The sequence below is a fragment of the Macrotis lagotis genome, chromosome 8 (assembly GCF_037893015.1).
Source record: "Macrotis lagotis isolate mMagLag1 chromosome 8, bilby.v1.9.chrom.fasta, whole genome shotgun sequence".
Classification (NCBI taxonomy): Eukaryota; Metazoa; Chordata; class Mammalia; order Peramelemorphia; family Peramelidae; genus Macrotis; species Macrotis lagotis.
In genome coordinates this window covers 46,258,114-46,276,354 of record NC_133665.1, presented here as the reverse complement: position 1 = coordinate 46,276,354, position 18,241 = coordinate 46,258,114, and the positions used below count along the sequence as shown (strand labels likewise).

Sequence of the window (18,241 nt, the reverse complement as noted above, 5' to 3'; positions counted from 1 at the left end):
ATCAGGGACAATTTGGGGCTATCTGTAATGGAGAATACCATCTGTATCCAGATAAAGAACCGTGGAGTTTGAACAAAATTCAAGGACTATTACCTTTAATTTAGAAAAAAACAGATATCTTATAATTTGATCTTGTTATCTCTTATACTTTATGTTTCTTCCTTAAGGATATGATTTCTCTCTCATCACACTCAATTTGGATCAATGTACAATATGGAAACAATGTAAAGACTGACAAATTGCCTTCTGTGGTGGGGGAGGGAAGTAAGATAGGGGGAAAATTATAAAACTCAAAATAAATAAAATCTTTAATAAAAAAAAAGAATGTCTATTGAACATACTAAGATCCCAATCTGCCTATTTGCCATTCTCTGAACTCAGCATTGTCACTGCATATGTTGTTTCCAGTTTTTGTAATGAACTCTCTCATCTCTGCCTCTTAGAACCAATAACTTCCTTCAAGATCAAGAATCAAATCAGGTTTCACCTTTTTTGTTATACTTTCTCTATTCTGTCAGTACACTTTTTGACCTCAAATTAACCTGTATTTACTTATCTGTTTACATGTTTCATTATTCAACAAAATTTAAGTTCCTCAATATGAATAACAAGAATAATGACTAGCATTTATATAGCATTTTAAGGTTTGCAAAGCACTTTAGATATTATCTCATTTGCCCAGGTCACATAGCAGAGTATTTCAGGAAGGTTTTGAATTTAAGTCTTCTTGACTCCCAAGGTGTAAGGACTGAGTTTTGTTTTTGTTTTTGTTTTTTTAATCTAAATTTTAGTCACTGGTGTCTATCACATTGTCTTATACACAATATTTAATCAATATTTATAGAATTGAATTTGTGAAGAGTAAATGCTGGATTGCCTTTAGTAAATTGTGCAGCACTTTCAACCCCAAACTTCTTCCAGTATGATGCTATATAGTCACCAATCACAGAACACACATCACCCAAAGGGCAGAGGAGATATAATAAGTGTACATAATCTACAAAATATTACCAGCGATGACTCCCATATGAAGAAGCATAAAAAAAGATGTGTAGCTAGAAAAGTAGATATGTTAACAGACGGATGATCCATGTACTACAATGGTACCTAAGCACACTTGACTCAACAGGAGTTTTCAATGATCCAGAAATCTCTGGATCCCTGGAAGATCACTCTGCTTTTGCAGAGCCTTCCTCAAGTCAATTCCTGTCAGAATTTCCATTTTAAGAAAAGTTCCAAGGCCAGCCATGATCACACCTTTCTCTCTAGCTTCTGCGCCTCTCACGATTGTCTTTTTTTTAAAGATTAATTTTGAGTTTAATTTTCCCCCATTCTTGCTTCCCTCCCCCTACCCCCCCACAGAAGGCATTCTGTTAGTCTTTACATTGGTTCCATGTTATACATTGATCTCAGTTGAATGCAATGACAGAGAAATCATATCTTTAAGGAAGAAAAATAAAGTATGAGATAGTAAAATTACATGTTTTTTTTTTCTAATTTGACATTAATAGTCTTTGGTCTTTGTTCAAAGTTCAGGATTATTTTTCAATCATGGACTGGCAGAGCTGCCTTCTCCTTTCTCCCCCCCCCCCCACTTTCAACTTCCTCAATATGTATTATCTTCTGAAGAATACATGCTTATCAAAAGCAAGGAAATTCCTTTTTTTTGCTTGTATTCATATTTCCAGTGTTTAGCACAGTGCCAAGAGTATAGTATTTAATAAGAGTTTGTTTACTTGACTTGACCTAAAATGAAAACTTTCAGTATGTGGGCAGGACTCCCATGAAAGATTTATAGGGAAGACATGGGCAAGAGGCTCAGTATAAAAAGATATGGATAGATAACATGATTAATATGGATTTATGTTTAACATAGCTTTACATGTATAATCTATATTAGACTATTTTCTCTTAGAGGGATTGGGGAGGAAAGGGAGGGAGAAAAATGTGAAACTCAAAACCTTGCAAAAAAAAGTGATTGTTGAAAAACTATTATTGCATGTAGTCAGAAAACAGTTTTTTTTTTAAAAAAGGCATGGATAAGTTATGATACACCACTAATTGAAGTATCCAAATCTAGGAGATAATAGAATTGATAGAAATATTTGATTTTTTGTTGTTTTTAACAGATGGAAGAAACCCTAAAAAACATATGGTTCAACACCTCTTCTAATTTAATGTCAGTTAAGTCCCAGAAAAGTGATGTTTTGCCCAGTTATATAACTTTGTCATCAAAGGCATTTATAACTCATGGTTTCTGAGTCCCCAAACTCTGAGAGCTTTTATCTTGCTCAGAATCATGCCTTCTAATTACTTCCTAGTAATTTCTAAATCATGCCCCCGGCCTCTGACCACCGTCCTGTCTAGCCTCCTGGAACCCAGAAACCTGTGGAATGTTGGGTTCTAATAATTGAGCTTTCAATTTATCCTGGAATTCCTAGCAGACTTCCATGTCTTTTCCCCTTTTCCCCAACAATTCCCTCCCCCAACTAATTTCTAGTTTACTTTGAAGTGTCATCTTCCCCCATCAGAATGTTTTTTTTGAAGGATTATCTTGTTTATATTTTTATTTCCAAGTAACATAACAATGAACACATTAGCACAAAAAGCACTTAATGCTTTTTCATTCATTTGTTCATTCATACCCATCTAACATTCTTTCACCCACATAATACTATCTTCCCTGTGACATATAACTTTTTAGCTTCTGCATGATTCATCTCTCTGGACCAGTTTCTCCTTTGTAAAATGAGAGGTTCAGATTAAATGACCTGAGTTTCCTCTCAGCTTTGAAATAATGTATTCTATGTCTTAAGGTTCGGTCTCTAATATACTGTTTCTGCCTTTAATCTGAAACCATTCTTTCCTATCATACTTACATCACAATCAATCATACCTTAGACAAGTAATATTACAAAGGCTCAGATCCTCTTTAGCAAAGAACAGAACTGAGACTAAGAAAATAGGTCGAGAAAATGCTCTTAGCTTCATCTAGGCCTTATTAGGAGCTTTTGGATATTTCAGTTTACTGATCTGCAAAGAGCAGAGCAACTGGCTGCCTAAATGGTTGGGTGAATAGAGTATCTGATTAATGTTTTGAAAATATTAAAAAATACCATAGATAGATTATTGTCAGAAATGCACACACACATAAACACAGTGGCAGTGTAGTGTCAGTAAAAAGGTAATATATATATACACAAGGGATAGGAAGGTAGAATAAACAAGATTTGTCAATAGATTGAATATGGGGAGGGGGTGGAGACAACGAAAGGAAGAGTTGAGAATGAAACTTAGGTTAAGAGCCTGAGTGACTACAAGGATGATGATAGCCTGAACAGTAATAGGGAAATTAAGAGGGGAAGGGCTTGGGGGTAAAGATGAGTTCAGTTTCGGATTTAACTGAGTTTAAGATGTCTACATGACAGCTTCTAATTCAAGATATATTCAATAGGTAGTTGTTTTTTCGAGACAATGTTAGGAGTTTAGGGTATGAACTAGACTAGATAAATTACTTGGTCTGTGTCCCTAAGGAGGGTAGGACTTAGTGCTATACTCCAAAGGAATATAGTTAAAGAAAGTAAAATCCTTTTATTTTTTTTTTGAGGAATGGTGAAGGTGCTGTCCCCATTTTACAAAACAGACTCCTTTTTCCTTTCTCAGAAAATTGACAACCAATTTTCCCAAGTACACTAAATAATGAATCTTTAACCTAATTAGCAACATCTAAAAGCTTGCCACTTATATGTCAGTTCTGCTATCAAGCTTGTTTTGAAAATGGGAGTTTGTTTCAATATGATTGACACATCAAGGATCAATTTGAATGCAATGAGAATTTTCATTTTGCTTATATGCAATTTTGTCAATGGGACAAAAAACCATATCCATTTACACATGGTGGTCATAATTTTCCATTCTATTTCAGATTCAGTTAAGTTTTCCATCGCACTTCATAATTATTCATTAGTAATACTTCTGATGCTCACTTCTGCAGGCAAATGCATTATTTATTGATTTACTATTTATTTTCTGGTGCAGTAGGAGCTGTGGTACATCCACTATCTGTCTTCCACCATAGTCTGGCCATGTTCTGAGCTGTGCTCCCTTCCCTCTAGGCTGCTTTGTTACCTATATGATTCTGGCACACCGAGCCCTACTGAGCAGCTGCCAGAAATGATGAACATAGTCACTATATTTTGGGATTTATTTCTTAACCATTTAACATGTATAAAAAATATGCTATTATTTTTACTAGTTACCTTTTTAAAAAATGTGTCACTAATGGAAACTTTTCCTCCCTCTACAAGTTTCAAATAGCACAGTGATTTTTAGAAATACCTAAGACAGAAAAGCAGACTATATCCTTTGGTGAACATTTTTTACATCTATTCCATCTCACTGATGTGTTTGGGAGTTTTCTGTCCAGTTCTATGAATTTTTCTTTTAATTAGGAGGTCAAATGGATGGAATACGCTGGTTTTGGAGTCTGGAAAACTCATGTTCAAATCTAGTCTCTTAGAGTTGCCAGCTGCTAGGCTTTGGGTCTAATCACTTAATCTCTGCCTAGCTGTTAATTCATCTGCAAAATGACGATGACAGCACCTACCTTCTAGTATTCACTGATAAGTATTTTCATTTGTATTCTTTTCTTCAAAATCATCCATAAACAACTAAACCCTAGAGTTATTTAGGTCCTCCTTTATTTTGGTCACCACAGTTTTATATTTCTCTTTATATAGACTCTATACTTCTAGATGAATTAATTTCCAAATATTTAATTATTCTTGTTGTTATTGACAAAAATAAGTAAAGTAACAAAATTCTGGCATCACTGTATAAATAGATACATTCATTCATTGCCAGTGGAACTGCAAATTTGCATATTCTTGCTGAAAAAAATCTGGCAATGTCCTCACAGAAAATAATTCTTGTTTTTTCATCCAATAATTCAAATGGGGGTGGGGAATGTTGGCAGTGGGGGGGGCTGTCAGTTCAAATATTTTCATGGTAGCATATGAAATTATAAAACCTGGAAAATATTCAGAAATAAATAAATAAAAACTGTGAAAATAATAAAGATGAAAAACATATGACCTTTGTGAAATAACACAAAATGAGAAAAGCTGAATCTGAAAAATAAAGAAGACATTAACAAACAAAAAAAAAAGAATGAACAATTTTGGTGGGAAAGTGACTAAAAAATATCTGTGGGAAGCTTCATGCTTTAAAATCAATAGTTTGAATTACTGGTTTGATGTTGAGCACCTAATAAAAATTTTTAAATTGTAGCCCTAACATGGTCCCAGAGGTCAGATTCTATGCTTCCAAAAGGAATTATGCAAAAGGTTTATGAGAGGTTGTAAAATGCCAAAATGGGTTACAAAATACTCTAATATAACTAATATTTATACTTTTGAGGGGAAATAGAACACCATAAATTAAAAGAAATGAATTTAATTAATTAAAATGTCCCAAAAATCTTAATGCAGGTTTTTGTAAGGCAATAGAGATAAGTGATTTGCCCACGGTCACTAGGTAATTATTAAATGTCTGAGATCATATTTGAACTCAGATCCTCCTGACTCCAGGGTCGTTGGCTCTATCTACCGTGTCACCTAATGTAGTTTTAATAACTTCAAGTACAAATACTACACTTAAAAAAATCATTTTAAAGCTTAATTATTTAATGAAGTTATACTGAAGCCATGCTGCTAAATTTGATACTGAAGCAGGAGATCAGGGTTCTAGTATTAACTTTGCTCTGGGTAGCTGTGTTACCTGGGCCAAATTGGTTGACTTTGTTTTCTCATCTATATAATCAAGGAGATAAGCATTATGGACCCCCTGAGTTCTGAAATTCTCAAGATGTCACAATGCATGAATGCCTCCAGAGGGTTTTGCTCTACTCTCTTCCATCTGACTAGAGGTACAGGGGCTTGGAAGAGAGCCAAGCCATTCAGAGAAATGGGAGAAGCTTCCTCTTCCTCAATTTAAAGCAAGGAATGCTGAGAGAGAGAGAAAAGAGTTTTGAGAAGTAGACACCTTATTGAAGACACTTGAAGCCATATGAGTAGGTCAAAGCAGTAAGCTTTCAAGCTTAGCCATGCTACCCTCAAGTTCACAAAGATTCAGAATTAGCTACTAAGTGTGGTTTGGGAAGACTTGTGTATCCAGGAAAGGAAGTAGAGCAAATGAAGAATAATTCATTTTTCCCTGATAAGAAAAGCTAGTGTACTGTAAAGTCCTCTCCCAAACCTCATCATAATAAAAGTTACCTAGTAAGTGTGACCTTGGCAAATTTTTTTTTCCTCAGGCAAGGAGTTGGGTGAGAAGATTATTCATTTATCCCTAATAAAGAAAACTAGCTTCAATTAAAGTCCAACTCATCATAATGGGGAAATGATTCTGAATTTTTAAAGCCCAAGACAGCAAAGGTTGTTCTATGAGTTCTTGAAAGCTAGAAAGACTTTGAGTATGAGATCAGTTGTGACTCATAGAAGGCTCACTCTGAACAGGATTTTAAGCACCTCTTGCAAGGATATTGCACCAGATGTTACTGATGAAAATCATCAGCTCAGGTGAGGAGAGATTATGAACTGTGTCACTTAAGTACCACAGTGATAAAACTGTGCATCTTTTCAAGTATCAAAGGAAGGAAAATCAGAATTTTAAGCTTAACAATGATGAATAATCATCCATATTGTTTCTTAGTCAAAGAAAGCAATTTTGACCTAGGAGTTTACATTTCTTTTAATCTTGCTCTATGTGTAATGATACATATATAACATTTACACTTAGCAATTATTAATGACAAGTGACATAATTCAACTTCTTTCAACTTTTATATTTTTTTCTCTAGAAATAGCAAAACAGTGAAAATTATGCTAAACTTTTGTTTTCCATACCTGGAGACTTACTGCTGGTCCTCCATATCCAAACCAAACCAAAGACCATTAATCCAGTAGCAGCTAACATCACCATATACATAATATTTAAGAGATAATAATCAACTTGTATAAACCCAGTCTTTACAGATCAATAACACAACACTATTAGGTGAACACAATTATCACAAGCTGATACAACTGTCACATCTCTTTTAAACTCTCTCTATATATTTACCTTCCTAATTACATTTTAAAATAATTTTTAAAAAAAGCTGCATTCCCTAAAATTGCACCACATAGGCAGCAAGTAACACAACACTGGAAGCAGCCCAAAAGGAAAACCTTACTGCAGATAAGATATAGATGATGACATAATCATAAAAGGTTATAACTTGGACTAGACAGAAATTATCTGGTTCACTCATTTGTTAGAGTCGAGAAAGAAAATGTAAAGAATCAAAACTCAAGCCCTGGTTAGTGCTCCAAATCTAATCCTCAAATTGACTATAAATTCAAAAGTTCCAGGAAGAATTCCTTAATTGACCTAACAGTATGAAGCTTTTATATATAAGTCCTCTGGGATAAACAGAAGAATCATTTATATAAAGATCATGATGCTTGGTCTAGCTGGTATTAATTCATTACTGTGAAAAGAACTTGGGCGAGTACTTGAATAATGGGAAAAAACCATATTAAAAAAAATGTAATACTCTTCCATCAGGCTCTGGTGTGCTACTGAAAGATACCACCTACTCCTGCCCAAGCACTGAAATGTCAGTTTTTAATCTGCTTAACTTTTCTTTTTGAGGAGAAAAAAGGAAATGGAGAAAACATAAGTTCCCTATGAATTTTTTGGTACCTTGATTAACTATAATATTTATGTTTTGTCAAGAAACTATAAGACTAAGGTGTCAGGAAGGTCTACAGGAATTTGAAAATCTGAGGTCATAAAAGGTCTTCATGAAATCTCTGCTTGAACAAAACTTAATAGAATTCTTTGCCTTTAGTATATACATCATACATTAAGTGCACGTTTTGCTGAATGGGATGAAAAAGGCAAAGTTGTCATGCCTTTTTATGAGCTATCTCCTCAAGCCTAGAAGATCCTCCCCCTCATCCTGGATACTTCCTTTTCCTTTATTCCTGACTCAATGAAGCCCTCCCTGATGTCTCTATAGGAAGTAATTTATCTCTCTTTAAATTTCTTATTTTTAAGGACCTTTTTTTATGCATTTCTCATAGAACTTGTATTAGAGACATATGTGAATTTGCCCTATTCCTCCTATAAGCTTGCAAACCCCTTGAAGACAAGGGTTTTATCTTGCTTCATCTTTGTATCTCTGTAATTCAGTAGAGGACAGTGGTCCCAGAGGACAAAACTAGGAATAATGGGTAGAAGTGGCAAAGGTATAGATTTGGGCTCAAAAGAAGGAAAAATTTCCTAGCAATTAGAGCTATTCAGAAGTAGAATGAGCTGCCTTAGGAGTTGATGGGTTTTTCCTCATTTGAGAAATTCAAATAAAAGTTGAATGACTACTTATTTTCTTAAAATAAGAATTCCAGGTATGAGTTGGACCTTTGTGATTCCATTCAATTTATTCTGTTATTGTGCAAACTGAATCATGATTACAAAAAGCTAAAGCAATACTAGATAAAGGAACTATAGAACTCATGGCAAAGAGCTCCACTGACACTCAAAAACTTAGGTCAACTGATACTAGTCATTTGTTTATATTCTTTTCTTCACTGAGACATTGAATAGGCTATAATAAAAATAAATTGGACTGTAAAACACTTTGCAGCTGATTCTTAACTGTCAATGTGTGCCATAGTTACACTTCTAAGCCCTTATGCATAATGTAATTTACATTCCTTGAGGGTAAGAAACATGCCTTATACTCCCTGGTATTCACTCAACATAATTGAGCACAGACTCAAAGCAAAAGAGATGTTCAGTAAATGTTTGTTGAATGAATAACCAAGCTTTCTGGGAAATTAAACAGTAAAAAAGCATACAGAAAAGGAATACTATGGAAAGGGAAATCTAAAAGGATCAGAGAGCAAGGAGTAAAAGAAGTACAAACCTTTGAAGTGAGGCATCTAATATCCCCTGGAGAAAAACAATACCAGAAAGCAGTCAGGTCCAAAAATTCAAAATCCTATTTCAATTCTGGCAGCCTTTCTCTAGATGGAATATTTCGCAGACTGAGAAACCAAGGTACCATGAAAGTCAACCCGAATAAAACAATCACTCAGAATCTATGGATATTCTTGCATTTAAAGAATATCCATAGATTCGGAGTGATTGAGCAATAACAGATCATGAATTTGATTTTTCTTTTTTAATAAAGCAACCTTTGTGAATGGGGACTCTGGGTCTGAAAATTTCAAACACCATATTCTGATGGGGAGCAACAGAAAAGTCCAAATCTGCTCATAAAGGCAATAGAGATTTATTAACACAATAAACCACTAGGAAACATCCTTAGCAACACTGGTAACTTGAATCTTTTGGGAGTGTGGGTGACACTGAAGAGAGTGAGGTGTGTACATGCACTGTTCTTTTACTGCAGAAAGCTCTAAAGCATTTCTTCCACGGAAGGAATGGTCGCTTTGGCTTCTGGTTCAACAAGTTCCCTGAAGAAATTATTGGCAGGTAATATCCTTGAGACCTGAAGGGAGGAAAAAATAACAAGCCATTTAAGGATAAAAACAAGAAACAAGTCTACTTAGGAGATCTGGATTCTGTTTTGAATTTATCAATGATTTGTTACACAGGGCTATGCAAGTCATTCAACTTGGAGTAGGTGATCTACTCTAAAAGAGAATTAATGGCAAGGTCAGGCATCTTCAATATATAGATCTATGTATATGTCTTCATGAAGCATCTAGTCCCAAAAGACTTAGTAGAATTTTAAGCTTTAATTATGTCATAAGTAGAAATGCTACAAAACTTACAAAAATTCCTAAAGTTATTTAAAATTTTAAGATATTGATGTTTTTATTAAAATTCAACTTAACCACTGTCACTCTAGTCTTTATAAAAATTTTCATTAGTTATTAGGTTTATAACCATAGCTTTAAGAAGGAATGAAGGGGGGGCTAGGTGGCGCAATAGATAGAGCACAGGCCCTGGAGTCAGGAGTAGCTGAGTTCAAATCCAGCCTCAGACACTTAATAATTACTTAGCTGTGTGGTCTTGGGCAAGCCACTTAACCCCATTGCCTTGCAAAAACTTAAAAAAAAAGGAATGAAATAATAAATTAAAATTATTCAAAATTCACAGAATCAAGTTAAGTGTAAAAAATTAAATAATTAAATTTTAAAATGATGTTTTTTCTAAACTTGTAGTATTTGTACTTCTGAAGTTACTGAAACTTAAAACTGCATTAGGGGACAGTTAGGTGATGCAGTGGATAGAGCAATGGCCCTGGAGTCAGGAGGATCTGAGTTCAAATATGATCTCAGACACCTAGTGACCTTAGGCAAATCACTTATCCCTATTGCCTTGCAAAAAAAAAATGCATTAAGATTTTTGGGACATTTTAATTAATTTATTTCTTCATTTAATGGCTCTCTAAAGAATGCAACCCAGTCACCAGGCCTTCTTATCCTGTGCAACTCTTATTTATATTCACCTAAAGTCCTCTACTATAGATCAATCCAAAGAGGTGACTGTCTGTCCTCTTAGTCTGATAGTATATGAATACCAAAGCAGCAGGAAGGCTATTCATTTGTTATAAGAGCTTGTTTTTTTTTCTTTTAAATGGGAAAAATAATTTTTTAAAACTGCTCCTAAAATGTAGCATTGACTATTAGAGTCCAAGCAAATCTGCCAAGTCCTTAAAGGCAATGAGGAAATGCTCAGTATTTTGAAGAAATGCTGGCTAAGATGGACAATACATGTGCACAGACATAAAATCTCTGCTGAGGGATATTCTAGGTTTTTTTTTTTTTGGTAAGGCAAATGGGGTTAAGTGGCTTGCCCAAGGCCGCTGAGGGATATTCTAGAAAAAGGTAAGACTTCTAAAATTCCTATGCAAGTTCTACTGTTTAATAGAGTCCAGTCATAAAAAGTCTAATGGATACAAAGATTTTTCTACTAATCTACAAAAATATTTGAAGTTGTTTCAACAGTAAGAGAAAGAGCTTTGTGCTCAAGTTGGAAAACAACTCTCTTTCCCAAACTTCACATGTAGACATTTGGGAGGATCTTTTGCCTAGATGAACCTAGAGAAGCTGAAAAAGAAGGGTTATAGATGTGCTTTTGTCTTACATTAATGCTATCTAAGAAGAGAAACAGCCTAGAGATGAGGACTTAAGAGAGGTGATTGCTATTAATTCTGTAGGTATTCTACAAATTTTAATAGCTTGCAACCCATATAGTCAAAGTAAAGAAATTTTATTAAAGTTTATGACAATTTTCCAAAATAACATTCCTCCTTTATTTGTTTGTCCGGTAAAAACATAAATTTGGCTTTGGGAAGTTAATTTTCTCTTGATAGAATGTGTGGTTTCTTAAATAAACAGTAATATAGCACTCCTTAGGATCATTTCATCTTCCTTGCTTTATTCTAACCCATATACCTAAATTTTAAATACGATTTAGTTAACCTGGCCTCCTACTCCTGCTATTTACAGTTTAATCAGCACTTATCATTTGTCCTCTACTTCATTATGTCCTTACCAGTGTTCCCAAGAAAGAACCCAGTAAGGAAAAAATGCCCCTGCTTAGCAAGCATGTTACTAACTTGATGTCTTTGTTTCTATAGTAATATGAATACTGGTAATAAATCCCATTCAATACAAAATAAATAATTTAAATTCCCATTAGTGTTCCCAACAATCATAATGTCTCGGGAGGGGGGAGAAAAATGCTTCTATGCTATATTTATGTTAATTCCTTAATACCTATTCTTGGCTAACTTTGTACTCAGCCAACAGACCTCATCTGCCTTCTCCCCCACTCATATAGCCCATTCTTCTACCCATGTGTTGCTCCCAAAACCTCCATTTGAGAAAAAGCCCAAGTCACCACCACTCCCTACCTCAATATTGGCACAGACACCTTCTTTTCCTTCCTTCCTTCCTTCCTCCTCCCATTCTATTCCCACTCCCTAACTTTTCAGCTTCTTTTTATGTGTAATCTATTGTCATTAGAATGACATCTCTTCAACATCTGAAGTATGCCTAGTTCTGAGAATTCTGGAAAGGATGCTTAAAATCTAGAACATACTCTGAGCCTGGTGACAAAAACGGTGAGATTACCTGAAAATATGCCACATGAAAGGAAACAGAAAGAATCAGGAGTAGAACTGAAAGCAAGGTTATTAATCCTGAATTGGGGAAGGGTTGAATAAAATATGGTGGATGAATATAATGGAATATTATTACTGTGCTATAAAAAATTTATAAAAAGGGACAGATTGCAAAAAAAAAAAAAAATGAAGTCTCCTTTAAGGCAGGGACTATCTTTTTGGGTGTTATTTATGTCTCCAGCACAGTGTCAGGCACATTTTAACTGTTTAATAAATGTTTCTTTTAATATTTTTATCCAACTCTATTGAACAGAACACAAAACTGCCTAGGTCCATTCACATAATGGTTTTGTCTCAAATGCTAAGTTCCTGGTGCCCAAACTAAGTCCTTTTATTTGTCTACACAGGCACTATTTCAAAGTAGAAAGAACAAATGAGGGGCGGCTACGTAGTGCAGTGGATAAAGCACCCACCCTGGAGTCAGGAGTACCTGGGTTTGAATCTGGTCTCAGACATTTAATAATTACCTAGCTGTGTAGCCTTGGGCAAGCCACTTAACCCCATTTTCCTTGCAAAAAAAAAAAACCTAAAAAAAAAGAACAAATGACTGAGCAAAAAATCCTGTGGACTTTAGTGCTAAGATCTTGAATGAGAAAAGGTCTTAAAGACTGAGACCTAAAGAAGTTAAGTGACTTAGACAAGTTCCTGCAGGTAGCAAAGTTGGGGCATGAATACTAGTCTTCTGACTTCAAAGCAATGCTCTCTGCACTGTGCTGAGATGTCTGAGGGGTGTCAAAATGAACATTTCCAGACTTTTTCATTGATACCATCACTAAGCAACTCCTCCTTTAAAGTTCACTCAATCTAAATATATCACCCAATGAAGATTCTGGAGCTGTTATATACTAATCACCAGGATCATCCTCTTCTTCCTAAATAAGTTCAAAGTCTGCCTCAGTCTCTTTCTACTTCAACTCCTACCTTTATGCTAGAGGTCTTCAAAATATATATATTGATACTCTCTCAAACATCATATCTTGTAAATTCCTCAATCTACTCAATTCCCCATGACCTCACTCCTCAGCTATATATAGAGCACCATATCTCTGATGTTGCCATCACCCACAAGTAGTAAACTTTCATGTTTGTTAACTCTAAAATTCCTTTATTTGATCATAATCTTTGATTATTCCATCTTTCCCTATGCCCAGTCCTGTTTTCTGTCCTCACCTTGACTTCCAGTTCCTCTACCCTTCAGTTCTTTCCCAGGTCATCAACCCTGCAATGGCTATACTCCCCACCTTTCCCTATTCAAAACCTTAGAGAACAAGCTGTACTATGTCTTGTCCTAATCACTCAAATTCCTTAACTGAATCCATGACAGTGCTCAATCTGAGACTATTTCCACCCTCCAATCCTGACTCCTATTTGAATGCTGCTGAATGGAGCTGAAGAAAAATCACAAATTGTGCTGACAAGTCCAGTGCAATTGGTTCCATGAACTAAGTCGGACTCTCCTTGATGCAACACTGACCTACTACCTCTTCTTAGGCCTCCTTATCACAACAGCTATTCCACAATTTTTCATCCCTTCTCAACTGTCCCACAGTCACTCCTTCCCCACCCTCTCCTAAGAACTCTGAACATGTCAATGAAAAAATTAATCCTCTGGTTGGAAAGCTCTCTTCTCTCCTCCTTCCTCTTCTTACATTTCTCAGATACCATTCCTCACTCTCCTCCTTCACCCATGTCACATGAAAAAGGGGCAGCTCTTGTCAAGGGGAGCATCTCAAGATATATAGGACTTCATTCCTATTCTCTTCCCTATTACCCTTACTCTTCCATCTCTCCATATCTGTTGACTGCTTCCCTCTGCCCACAAACGCCCAAGGGCCCTCCAGCCTCAGAAAACCCTCACTAGACCCAGTCATCCCTGCTATCATTCCATACCTCTCCTCCTTTTCATGGCTAAATTCTTAAAAAAGCTACCTATGACCTTCAGCTTCCACTTCCTCACCTTTCAACCAATTTCAATACCATGTGCAATCTGACTTCTGACATTCTTATTCAATCAAAACTGCTCTCTTGTTACCAAAGATCTCAACTGTCAAACTGAATGGCCACTTCCCAATCTTCATCCTTCCTGATGTCTTTGCAGCCAAAGGCCATCTTCTAGATGTTCTATCCTGCTTCTCTTCCTACCCATATAACCATTCCTCAGTGTTCTTTACTAGATCTTTCTCCAGTTTGTGCCCACCTGTTGTGGGTGTCCTCCAAGATTTCTGGCCTTTTTTCCTCCTCTTTTACAGCTTCACTTGATCTCATCTATTTGTAGAGGTACAATGATTATTTCTATACAGTTAATTTTCAGATCTTTATTCAGTTCTGACCTCTCTCTCTCGACTTCTTGTCTCACAGTACCAATCACCTATTGGACCTTCTGAACTGGATGGCACCTCAAATTTCCTCCTAAGCTTTGCTCTCTTCCCAGTTTCCCTACCATTGTTACGAGCACCGCAGTACTCCTCAGGACCAACCTCACCTCAGTGTGGCCCCTTCCTAAATTTCTGTTATTCTTACACTTGACTCTTCTCTAAGTAATCTATGAACAACAACACTGCTCTTCTTGCTCATCTCTGCCTCCTGGGATTTCTACAGTGCCTACTGGGCACCAGGCACTTTGCCAAGTGCTTGACAAATTTTGTCTCATTTTGCCCTTACAATAGCCCAGGAAGGAAAGTGCTGTTCTTATCATCATTTTACAGCTGAGAAAACTGCAACCTACAAAAGTTAAGTGCCTTGTCTATGGTCCCAAAGCTGGGGTATCTGAGGCTGGAGTTGACCTCAGACTTAGAACTCTCACCACTGCACCACCAGCTGGTATGATTCAAGATGGCTCAAATCCCACCTGCTGCCAGGCCTCTCAGTCTCCCAACTGCCTTCCCTGAGAAACTGCCTCCCATGCACTCTATGTGTAGAAAACTCTTATTGACATAATGTCTAGAATCCTGCCTCTACCATAAAAACATAATCTTGAACAGAAGCTCTATTCTTGCTTTTCCTTGTATCCTAAGACAATGCCTGGCTCTCAGGAAGCACTTAGTAGATGCTGGTGGACTCAAAGGCCTCCTGCCTTGAGTACACTGGCTGAGTGACCAGAGAGAGGAGAGCTATCCAGTCCTGTGATATTCCATGTGAGAGACCTTGTTCTAACTACCCTGCAGTTCTACCAGGATCAAACCAGAAGGTAATGTGGTTAAAGGGCTTTGTAAACAATGGAGTGCAAAATGGTAACCATGACTATTTTTGTTATCATAAGCAATCCCGAATAGTGTCAAGCAATTAGGTGCTTATTTTTATAATACCACTAAACACTTTAGAGGCATTATGGTATTGGGACAGATTGCTGATCTCAAAGTCAGAAAGAACTGGGTTCAAATCTTTACCTCATCTCTTTCTTGAAGGTAAATTGGGGTTCTGTGACTCTCAATCAATCTCTCAGTGCTCTAGGCAACTTTATTCTATAAATTGCAAATAAAGCCAACTCAAGAAGAAAAAGATCCCTAAGGGAAGCATACTGATTTAGAAAAATACAAACATTGTTATTGTTTTGTTATTTTTATTTTGTTAAGCATTTCCCAACACATTTTACACTAGTTCATGCCTATTATGAATTTGATATCCTTCAGTAATATATATTACTGAAATCACAATTTCAGATCCTTAACCTAACAACATCATAATCATTAATGCATAATAGTTTCCCTTTCAGCTGCTGTCAATGCTCTCAGGGGACATGTGAAGTATTTATATTGCCATCCCTGTTACCTCAAATATCATTTGAACAACTATAAGATCAAGTAAAAACAACAAGAAGTCTCTTTATCCCTCTCAGATTTCCCAATAAGGGTCTCTAATTACTGCCAAAGTTAAACTCCCCCACTTTAGAAGTAGACCTGAAAATCTCTGACCCATGTTCCTTTTGAGGGACAGTATAAAGAGCTCCTCAGTTTCTGGTCTATAAGGACTTGCAGGGTACAAAGGCTACACTAACTAATTCTCCAAATTGGTCAGGACTCTAAGAGGATACCTATACTTTCCTAGACAGAACATTTCAGTGTACTTTAGGACACAATAATGGAATTTTACACTCTTTCATGGCTAGAGTATTTAAGTGCTTGTAATCTTTAAAGGAAAATTCCACTGTCTGGCCTTCTAGAACAGTCAAGTCAACAAACATTAGTAGTTTGCCTCAGTATAAAGGGCACTGGGGTTGGAATCAAAGACCCCATTTGAATCCTGGTTCCAATATATACTTGATACTGGTCAATTTGGAGTCTCAGTTTCCCTATTGATCAATCTATCAACCAGCACTTATTAAGCACCAATTAAGTGCCAGGCACCTAAAGATAAAAAAAGACAAAAAACTGCTACCCTGGCTGCTTTGTGTAAAAGAGGATATTACTTATACTACATCCAAACACTTTACAAAATAGAAAATGTTATGTAAATGATAACTGTTATTATTCATAATAACTTACCTAGGTTGTTTCCACCTTTTGTTGCCCAACAAAGACAGTAATGCTGCATAAGTTGCTCAAGAAGCTCCATTTCATCAAGGAATTCAAGTGATTCTATTCTGTAAGAGAATTTTTTTAGTCTAAGTCTAAAGCTACCAATTTGTTTATTTACAAGTAAAATATTGTTTTTTTCCATGCATGTGTACCATTCAAAAGCAAAATTTATTTAAATATCAAACTAGGCAATTGGGGGGGAAAGGGTATTTTTACTTTCTCAAAAAAATTGTAGCATACATATGTTTACAGGAGTATAAACATGGAAAAAAGAAAAGGGCTAGTTACAAATATTTAGTTTAAAAATAGATATTAAAGTAATATTTTTTCTTAACATTCACATAATGTACAAATGCTGATTTTTTCTTTCATAAATGCATATTAATAAAGAAAAAGACAGGAGTTCAAATAATCCCAGTCTTATAACACTAATATCCTGACATTTGTCTATATAGGATGCAAATTTAAGTGTTTAAATTCTTAACAGGAAATTCAGCTATTATAACTGTACATGCAATTTTTTGAGGACAGAATACCTGTGGAAAAGTCCAGAAAATGAGCACTGGATTTGGAATCACAAAGCTTGAGTTCAAATCCTGGCTCAGGTATTACTATAGTGCCTTATGATCTTAATAAGGCCCTTTTCTCACTCTATGGCTCTGAAGTGTTGAGTTCTTTTTCTGTAAAATCATGATTCTATAACCTATACATTTTGTGTATGAGGAAAAGGCACAGAGAAGTAAAATGACCTATAATAACTATCAAAAAAAGTATGATGATTATCAGGATTAAATGAGAAAAATGTAAATCAAGCCCATTTTAACTAAAAGCACTTAAATGGGAAGAATGATTTTTATGATTACTACTACATCATCACATTTTAGATGCCCTGTTTCTTGTATCTTTGAATATGTCAAAAAATCTAATCATAATCCTATAGCTGAGTATCTTTTCAAGGAACTGTCATTACTTTTTTTTATTTTTGGTTTTTATGAGGCAATGGAGTTAAAAGTGACTTGCCTAAGATCACATAGCTTACAAATATTTGATTTATATGGATTTGAACTCAGCTCCTCCTGACTCCAAGGTCAGTTTCTATCTACTGCACCACCTAGCTGCTCCCTACTTTTTTTTATTTTTACAGTAGAATTTGGGGCTCACAAAGCTATGTTCTAAGTAAAAATTCATACTACTCTCTCCAATTTGGGAATGCAAAGAAATTATTTTCTAAAATTTACCAACCAAATACTTTACAGCTTTGCTCCTGCAATGTCCTTGGAGGTCCATGTTAATGGACTGCCCATTAAGACAGTAAATATTTACTGACTGTGTGCTATGAAGCCATGAGATCAATGCTGTAGAACACATAAAGAAACATAATACAAAGTCCTCTAGGTAGTCATTAAACACCCTGAGAGGTAGTGCAAGATAGATCTTTCTTAGACTGAATGCAGCAGTAGAGCAAACAGTGTAACAGGAAGATTTCACAGTAACCATGGCCACTTTTCTAGTCTGAGTGAAC

The 18,241-nt window shown here is 35.7% G+C and overlaps 1 protein-coding gene across 1 annotated transcript in view; it reads right to left on the bottom strand.

Annotated features, from left to right (window-relative positions):
• Positions 1 to 5,441: 5,441 nt before the first annotated feature.
• LCMT1 (leucine carboxyl methyltransferase 1) overlaps positions 5,442 to 18,241 on the bottom strand; it is a 92,571-nt gene continuing 79,771 nt past the window's right edge. The window contains exons 10-11 of the mRNA XM_074196809.1: positions 16,687 to 16,784; positions 5,442 to 9,559 (exon numbers count right to left, since the gene is read on the bottom strand). Of these exons, the coding sequence (XP_074052910.1) occupies positions 9,534 to 9,559; positions 16,687 to 16,784 (124 nt within the window). The 3' untranslated portion in view covers positions 5,442 to 9,533. The remainder of the gene's footprint in view (positions 9,560 to 16,686; positions 16,785 to 18,241) is intronic.